The following is a 10,020-nucleotide window of genomic DNA, read 5'->3' on the forward strand; positions in this document are numbered from 1 at the left end:
TTATTGGTGGTTCATGGCCATATCTAAGTACCGGCTGTGCACACACATATTATTCTATTTCCTACAGAGGAATTGTACAGAACAAGGGGCTTGACTAGGGGCACACAGTGTTAATGAGACAAGGCCAGAACCCAGGCATCCTGGCCGCCAGGCCAAGGGGCCTCTCCACTGCTACATCGCATGGCTTACCTCTAACAATAGAACATGACTTCATCTTAGAAACTTCTAGAAGTACTGGTGTGTCCTTTGGCAGAATGCTTTCCTCTCTTGGCTTCAGTTTCTTCTGTAAAACAAGAAGGATGGATCAGGTGACCTCCTGTGAATATTCATTGTGGTCGGATTCAATACAATCCCCTCTCTGTTTTTATTGCTACACATTCCTTAGTTAAATGTGATTTGCATATTTATAAGAATGACCTCGTCTTTTCTGAGAGTCAATTAATAGGTGATATTTATATTCATTTCTTTAGCAGACAAGTATTGAGCTTTCAACTAGTAAGCACTCTGGAGATACAAAGATGAGTGGTAGCTTTGTCATTAAGGAGCATACATGGACATTGAGCTATAAACACACCTTTAAATTGAAATAAAAGACGTGTTGCTATTTTTCACTCTCACTTTTTAAACAGTTTACCTTTTCAGGGTAGAACAATGGGAGCATAAAGATAAGAGCCATTGGTTTAACACGTGTATTGTCAATCTAGAGAAATTATTAGCTTTTATGTTGTGATACAGTATATTCGTGTGTGGGTGAGATACACTGTCCATTTAAATCTTTGTAAGCTTAAAATTCAGCTGAGATGAAATTGATGTTGAAAACAGCCTGATTTTTAGTGTAAGTATAAGACTCAGGCTGGGTATAATGTCAGTGCTTTTTGAATATAGGTGCAAACCATGTGCTAGGAAGTCTTGTTGATATTAAAGTCATTTAGCAACTATTTTAACATCAAAGGCTATGCAGTTCTCAAATGCCAAATACATGAGATGCTATCTTTCATTTTCTGTCCATTTCTACTTAGTAACCCCAAGTGACTTTTGGTTAGCAGATGTATGCAAACCGGATCCTTCTTGCAGTCAAGCCAGACCACCCCCTGTGCAGTCTTACGTGGATGCAGCTTTCCTTCTGGATGGTTCTCGGAATGTGGGAAGTGCCGACTTTGAAGACATAAGAGCCTTCATGGAAGCACTGTTAGATCACTTTGAAATTACTCCTGAACCCATGACCTCCATCACTGGAGACCGAGTAGCCCTGTTGAGCCACGCTCCCCCTGACTTCATACCTAACACTCAGAAGAGTCCCGTGAGAACTGAGTTCAACCTTACCACCTACAACAGTAAACGCCTCATGAAGAGGCACCTGGAAGAGTCAGTTCAACAACTAAATGGAGACCGTTTCATTGGTCACGCCTTACAGTGGACTCTAGACAATGTCTTTTTACATACACCCAACCTGAGAAGAAACAAAGTCATATTTGTGGTATCCGTTGGAGAAACTAGCCACTTGGACAAGGAAACCTTAAAGAAGGAATCCTTGCGAGCCAAATGCCAGGGCTATGCCCTGTTTGTGTTTTCCCTTGGTCCTGCTTGGAATGACAAGGAACTGGAGGATCTAGCCAGCTACCCTTTGGATCACCACTTGGTCCAGCTTGGCCGAATTCATAAACCTGACCACAGATACGGTGTGAAGTTTGTGAAGTCCTTTATAAACTCGCTCAGGCGTAAGTCATAAAATCTGTACTTTTCTGCACATTAAGAGTAGACTTGGTATTCCCAAAAGACAGGTTGATGAGCTCAGCTGGATTCTTGGAAACTTTTCCTCTGTTTTCAAGGGTGCCACAGGGTCAAAAAGGAAAATATGTAATGATGGACAGTTGGGGAGGGGAGAGGCTCTGTTTCCTAAGCATTTAATTTTCTGGCTCATCTTTTTTATGCCTCTGGTTCCCACAGAGAGACAATCATAACAAGCAGCTGTTCACTCATCTGTCTACATGCAGCAGTGCAGTCTGGGTTTGTGAGGTCACACTCTGGGCTGGAGCTACAGAGTACAAAACCCTGCCATGTAACAATAGCTCACTGCCCTTCAATGGAAAGTTTCATCAGTTAACACACCAAAAGAGAGAGTCAAAGAAAAATTAAAATAAACAATCCTTGGCTTGGCTTTTCCAAGTCCTGAAGGCAGAGTTTGAAGTATTAGCGGATACCATTTTACCTGTCAGAATGAAAGATACAGACTTGCAAAACTTTCTCAGTCTCGTTAATGACTTTCTATGATGCCAGTAGTTAGCGTAATTTGTGCCCATATAAAAAAAACATGGGCTTTCATTTCTTGGGTTGAGTTCGCCTTGGAAGTATGTAATCCACTTTGGATGCAACAGGGTGCATAAAAAGAAGCCCTGTTCTGCTATGACTCTGAAGTTGAAAAGCACTCAGTAGGATTTCTGAAAAGAGCCCTACTGGGGCAAACAGTGGGGCAAACAGTTAAGCTCTTGGCGGCTAACTGAAAGGTTGGTGATTCCAATCTACCCAGCAGCTCTGAGGGAGAGAGACTTGGCGATCTGTCTCCCTAAAAATTACAGCCTAGGAAACTCTATGGGGCAGTTCTACTCTGTCAGATGGGGTCGCTATGAGTCGGAATTGACTCTTCGAAACCTAACAACAACAATAATAGGATTTCTGAACATTTTCGTGGTGAATGAACTCTTGACATTCAGATAAAGAAATATAGGCACACAGGGAACAGAGCACCCAGGACAGCACAAGTAGGTCCTGATTGTGTCTTGAACTGCTGCTGACATTACAGGGCGAGATCAATGAAGGATGCAGACGCAGATTATTCAGTTTGCAGGGTGAGGTCTGAGGAGCCCTGGGAGATTGCTGATGGGGCTGACCTTGTGTCTTCTAGTCCACTGCTTCTCAGAATCTGAGCATAGGGCCAGCCGTATCAGCATCATCTGGGAGCTGGTTAGAAATGCAGAATCTCAGGCCCCACCCCAGACGTTCTGAACCAGAATCTGCATTTTAACCAGATTCCCAGGTGATTCATAGGCACATTAAGGTTTGAGAAATGCTGAAATTTCCAGAATGAAATTTAGGTGGATATATTCTAGAATAAGGAGCCCTGTTGGTGCAGTGGTTAAAATGCTCGTTTGCTAACCAAAAGGTCAGCGGTTCAAACCCACAAGCTGCTCCTCAAAAGAAAGATGTAGCAGTCTGGTTCTGTAAAGATCACAGCCTTGGAAACCCTGGTGGGCAGGTCTATAGGGTCGCTATGAGTCAGAATCAACTTGATGGCCATGGGTTTGGTTTTGGTTGATTCTTGAACAGGAACCAGAACGAGGAGTTACCAAAAAAGAAGGAAAAAAAGGGGGGCTGGGGGACATTCTGAAGGAAGTAACCAGAGGCATTTGCAAGGGTAAAACAAAAGAACACCTCCCAAGACTCTGAAAAACTTGTGAAGAAACACTCCTTAAGCCAAAACCAAACCCAGTACCGTCGAGTCGAATCCGACTCATAGCGACCCTATGTGGCAAGAAATTGGAAGGAACTTTAAGATGGAATTTCCTTCACTGGTTGTCCCACATTCATAACGGTATTTCACAGTAATTAGTCCAACTACAGGAAGAGACTTGAAATAAAATTATACGGGGTAAGTGAGGGATACATAAAAGTGTTTTGAAAACTATAACCATGATGCAGTTAAACACCACTTTTCTAGAACTTAGGTATCAGGAAATCTCCAATCTTTAAAACATAACCATGAAAGTGCAAGAAATCAAAAAAGGCTTTGGCATAATCATATTAAAGCCTACACACTTGGTTCAATAGCAGGCGCACACACACGCACCCATTCAACATTAACATGTATTTATGAGGCACCTACTCTGAGCCACTAACTCTCCCAGGTACTGGGTGTCGAAGAGTGACCAAAACAGACACGGTCACTGGCCTCCTGGGAATTATATTCTGACTTCCTGTCTAAGTTGTTGTGACTCTTATTTAGCACACTGCTGTAACAGTTTAGCAAGCACAGTCCACGTCAGAATCAACACATTTCCTACAAGAAACAAAACTGCTGACAAACAGCCTGATGCCTGCAAAGGAAAGCATCACGGCTTTCGGCCGTTCACTTGAAGCACACAGCTCCGCCTACTGCAGCAGCTCCCGTGACAGTGCTGTATCACAGCCCAGAGCAAACTTGCTACTTAGGATGGCTCTGAGTCACCAGGAAGAGATTGAAGGGTGTTTAACAAGTCTGATCAATTTAATGCTCCAAGGAAATATATAACACAGTTCTTAAGGTTTCCTATTAAAAATGGATATCAAAATTTTAAATGGTATAGGAAGAGGCCTGTGACATTATTTTGAAAAATTAATTTATGTGGACCATGTTAATCTCTTACACTTCCAAATGAAATGAGCCATTAATGAATTAAACCCAAGGTGGCTCTGTCGTGACTGTTGTTAGCGATACAAAGACCATAAATGGAATATCCTTTTCCTTTGCATTTTGATATTGCAAAGGAGCAAATAAAAAAATAACTTCAGATTAGTTCACAGCAATTAGAGGTTGGAACCTTAGGACTGGCTCTGATCTCTAATGTTTGACTGCTTTTTGCAGCTCAGGGCATCTTATTGGAAAGTTAATTGAATTCTCTGCCTCTAAATTCAGCAGAGATGTGTTTTCTAATCTCAGATCTAGAGATTCCCCCAGGGAAATCTGCCTTTATTTCATATGGCCACCAAAGTTGGCATCTTTCTCTGATGGATGTTGAGAACAGTGAAGTGATACTTGGCATATGGAGCAGATTTGCAGGATGTTAACATTTGTGAATAAGAGACTCACCGCAGACTTCTCTCTTCCTAGGTGCAGTCAATAAATATCCACCAATAGGCTTCAAAACAAAGTGCAATAAACTCAGCCCTGCAGACCCAAAGCAGCCTCTACAGCCGCTGCGAAGGTATTATTTGCTTGGTGTTGATAAATGAACGTGCCCTTGTCTCCTTCGCCTCTTTTCCTTCTTTCTTTCCCCCCTTCTCCTCTTCCATTCTATTCAGGCAGAATCTCGTGCTACGTGATGTTACTTTACAACGTGAGGGAACAAAAGATACTCAGAATGAACAGGTTGGTCTGAAAAACAGCCAAACAGAACTTTTTAAAATTGAAAAGCTAATTGTTGAAATAAAACACCCAGTGGGACAGCCTAGTGACAATGAGCACACCTAATGATCAGATCTTGGTTTCTAAATACCATTTCCCACCAAAAGGAACCAGGACTTCCCGGAGAAATATGCACTTCTAGGCTGTAGCAGAGAAAGCACAATGTGAGCCTAGAACAACTTTTGCCAGAAAGAAAAAAGGAGTAAAATTTACATGTCTTGTCAAAAGATCAAAGGAGCTATCTTGAAAGAACTCCTACTGGCCTAATTGTAGACAATTGGAACATCAGAAAGACTAATGATAGTAATAGATTGAATAACACACTGAATTTTTAAAATCCACAAGTCTGTAGGGATGCCCAAAAAAGGGAAAGGAGAGGAAAAGTTCTTCTTTATAGAATAATGATAGCTAATAAATGTAGAATCAGAAAATCACCAATTTTTAATCCCTAGTGTAATAACAGAACCAGGCAAGGGTCATTAAAAGGATGCTAAAACCATTGGGTGAAGATTGGGAACAGGCTATTATATAGCCTCAAAACCCTGCTAATATATTACTTATTAACTACGAAGAGGAAAATGTGCCTTTACATGGTGTGGTCTGGCAGTACCCACTTTGACCCAGCTCTGGTTTTATGTTCCCTCCGATGCGATGCAGTGGAGGAGAACATCACCTACGTAAGGTTTGTGTTGGAAATGTTTGACCCAAGTCTACTAAGGAGGAAACAGTTGGACAATTCCAGAATGTGAAATGTTCTTCAAAACAACTGTCCTATGGTCTTCACAGGTTTCAATGTCATGAACAGAGAGATGTGGAGTTCTCTTGTAGAATGGGAGAGACTAAAGAGACATATATTCCAGATGTAATTATGTGAAGCTTGATTAGATTTTAAAGCAGAAGAAAAGACCTGAAAAAAATGGCATTTGGGGGACAGTTGGGGAAATTTGAGTGTGAATGCTAAGTTGGATGATACTGCAGTTACGTTGATTTTCTTATGTGTAGTAATAGTAACACGGTTGTATAAGAGAAATGTCCTTGTTCCTGAGAGAGGCATGCTGAAGTTTTAAAAATAACATGTATGATGGCTGCAGCCTACTTTCAATTGGTTTTCCTAAAGGGAAGTAGGACAGTGTGTGTGTGTGCGTATATATGTACATGTATAGATAAAAAAAAAAAAATTTTTATCTGTATCTGTATATCTTTCACCTAGATTCTCAACTGTTTTCATCTTGCTACTTTCTATCTACACACACACGTATATACGCACCTCTATATATGTATATATACGTATACTTTCTATCTACACACACACGTATATATATAGAGGTGCGTATATACGTGTGTGTGTAGATAGAAAGTAGCAAGATGAAAACAGTTGAGAATCTAGGTGAAAGATATACAGATAATGGTTCTTCTGTTCTTTCCAATTTCCTGTGAATTTAACAATTTTCGGATTAAAAATTAACTTGGGAAAACTTACTAGATGGGTTAAACAGAATAATAGACACATCTGAGAGGAACATAGTGAAGTGGAAAATAAAGCTGAGGAAATTATTCAAAATGCATAGATGATAAATATGAGAGGTTTAGAGACAGAACAGAACAAAAATGTCTGGCCTATAGCCAATCAGATTCTAGAAAGATAAAATAGAAATAATGAGTGAGAGGCATTATTCAAAGAGATAAAGGGATGATAATTTTCCAGAACTTATAAAAGACATGAGTTCACAGATGAAGAAGGCACAAGATATAACAGGCAGGATAAATAATAGAAAGCAAGTTATACATAGTGTAGGGAAATGTAGAACACCAAGACAAAGAGGGCAGCCAAAAAGAAAAAGCAGATCATTTACAAAGAAACTATAACTAGACTGGTAATTGAACTCCTAATAGCAACACTGGAAACCACAAAGCTAGTGAGTGCCTTCAAAGTGGTGGAAGAAAAATTTTATCAACTTAAAATGGTGTACTCAGAAAAACTGCTTTTCAAAATAATGGTAAAACAAAGACAAACCAAATGAATGATAACAAAAATAATATTTCAGCCTGAGAAGACTTTTACTTAAAAAAATCGTCTGAAGTAAACACTTGAAGGGAAATGAAAAGACCACAGAAGGAAGCTGAGGTGCACTAAGCAAGAATGAATAGTAAAATTTGTAAATATTTAGGTAAATCTAAACAAATGTCTTTTTAAATAACAGTAACATCTAATTTGTGGTGTTACAAAAAAGCTGTACTTGTTCACAAAGCTATGGAAAGAAAACATCTGTCACTTGGTAGTTTTGGAAGAAAACCATTGTACCAAGAGTATAAATGTTGATAAAATATTTCTGATTAATTATATAAACATGAGAAAAGACATTGAACAACCACCTCCCCCTTCAAACAGAGGAAAGTCCAGGATCAGATGACTTCATTGGTAAGGTCTACCAAACATTTAAAGAAAATTAACACCATTCTTTCTCAAACTCTTTGAAAAAACAGGAGAATACTTTCTAAGTCATTCTATGAGGCCAGCATTACCTAATACCAAAGCCAGATAAAGACACCACAAGAACATTACAGACCAATATCCCTTATAAATGTAGATGCAAAAATCCTCATCAAAATACTATAACACTGTACCCAACAGCATATTACGAGGATTATACACCATGACCAAGTGTGATTTATCCCAGGAATGCAAAAGTGGTTCAACATAAGAAAATCAATCAAAGTAATACAGCACTTTAATAGAATGTAGGGGGAAAAAAACACATGGTTATCTCATTTGATACAGAAATGATATTTGACAAAATCCAACACCCTTTCAAGATAAAAAAAAAAAAAAAAAACACTCAGCAAATTAGGAATAGAAGAAAAATTCTTCAGTATGATAAAGAGTATTTACAAAAAAACCCACAGCTACTGCTTCTGAAAACTCACAGCCTAGAAAACCTTACGGAGCACGGTTCTGCTCTGAAACACAAAGGTCATCATGAGCCAGAATCAATTCTTTGGCACCAAGTTTGGTTTTTGTTTTAGAATATCACACTCAATGGAGAAAGACTGAAAGCTTTTCCCCTAAGATCAGGAATAAGACAAGGATGTCTGCTTTCACCACTGCTATTCAGCATTGTGCTGGAAGTTCTAGGCAGAGCAACTACGCAAGAAAAATAAATAAAAGGCATCCAAATGGGAAAGGAAGAAGTAAAACTATCTCTATTCACAGATGACATGATCCTATATATATAGAAAATCCCAAAGAATCCACAAGAAAGCTACTAGAGTTAATAATTGAATTTAGTAAAGTTGGAAGGTACAAGATCAACACACAAAAATCAGTTGTGTTTCTATACACAAGCAATGAATAATCTGAAAAGGAAACTAAGAAAGCAGTTCTATTTATAACAGCATCTAAATGAATAAAATACCTACAAATAAATTTAAGCAGAGAGGAGAAAGACTTGTTCACTGAAAACTAGAAAACATTATTGACAAAAATTAAAGAAGACTTAAATGGAAAGATGTTCCATGTTTATGGACTGAAAGACTTAATACCATTAACAAAGTCAACACAATCCCTATCAAAATTCCAACAATGCTTTTTGCAGAAATGGAAAAGCTGGTCCTCAAATTCATATGGAACTGCAAGGGGCCCTGAATAGCCAAAGCAATCTTGAAAAAGAAGAACAAAGTAGGCATACTCATCCCGATTTCAAGACATACTACAAAGCTACAGTAATCAAAACAATGTGGTACTGGTGTAAGGATAGATGTAGAGACCAATGGAATAGAATTGACAAAACAGAAATAAAACCAACTGATTTTTGACAAGGGTGCCTCATTCACTTAATGGAAAAAGAATAGTTTCTTCAACAAATGATGCTGAGGTTACTAGATTTCCACATGCAGAAGAATAGATTTGGACCCATACCTCACATCGTATGTGAAAATTAACTTGAAATGCATCAATGGCCTAGATATAAGAGCTAAAATCATAAAACTATTAGAAGGAAAGAGTGAGAAATCTTCGGGACCTTGTATTTGGCAATGGACTTCAAGATACCACACAAAAAGCATGAGCAACAAAAGAAAAAATAGATATACTGGACTTCATCAAAGTTAAAAACTCTTGTTTATCAAAGGGCATTATCAAGAAAGTGAAAAGACAACCTATGGAATGGGAGAAAATATTTGGAAATCATGCATCTAATAAGGGCTTAATATTCAGATATATAAAGAACTCCTACAAGTCAACAACAACAAAAAAATCAACCCAATTAAAAAATGGGCAAAGTACTTGAGTAAGCATTTCTCCAAAGAAGATACATAAATGGCCAATACCCACATTAAAAGATGCTTGACAAAGACTATGGTCTCGGACACATCTAGATCAGTTGGCATAAAATAGTTTATAAAGAAAATGTTCTCCATTCTATTTTGGTGAGTAACGTCTGGGGTCTTAAAAGCTTGTGAGCAGCCATCTAAAATACTCCACTGGTCCCACCCCATCTGGAGCAAGGGAGAATGGAAAAAACCAAAAACACAAGGGAAAGATAAGTCCAATGGACTAATAGGCCACAAGTACCACAGCCTCCACCAGACTTAGTCCAGCACAACTAGATGGTACCCAGCTACCACCACCAACTGTTCTGATACCAGGTCCCAGACAGAACTGAAGAAAAATGTAACAAAATTTTCACTCAACAAGAAAAGACCAGACTTACTGGTCTGACAGAGACTGGAGAAACCCCGAGATTATGACACCCGGACACCCTTTTAACTCAGTACTGAAGTTACTCCTGAGGTTCGCCCTTCAGCCAAAGATTAGACAGGCCCATAAAACAAGCAATAATACATGTCGCTCAACCATATATATG

At 38.9% G+C, this 10,020-nt stretch overlaps 1 protein-coding gene across 1 annotated transcript in view; it reads left to right on the forward strand.

The window, feature by feature from the left end:
* COL6A6 (collagen type VI alpha 6 chain) overlaps positions 1-5,405 on the forward strand; it is a 104,522-nt gene extending 99,117 nt beyond the window's left edge. The window contains exons 34-35 of the mRNA XM_023540035.2: positions 1,047-1,718; positions 4,865-5,405. Of these exons, the coding sequence (XP_023395803.2) occupies positions 1,047-1,718; positions 4,865-4,986 (794 nt within the window). The 3' untranslated portion in view covers positions 4,987-5,405. The remainder of the gene's footprint in view (positions 1-1,046; positions 1,719-4,864) is intronic.
* The last annotated feature ends 4,615 nt before the right edge of the window (positions 5,406-10,020 follow it).

The sequence above is a fragment of the Loxodonta africana genome, chromosome 27, assembly GCF_030014295.1.
Source record: "Loxodonta africana isolate mLoxAfr1 chromosome 27, mLoxAfr1.hap2, whole genome shotgun sequence".
NCBI lineage: Eukaryota > Metazoa > Chordata > Mammalia > Proboscidea > Elephantidae > Loxodonta > Loxodonta africana.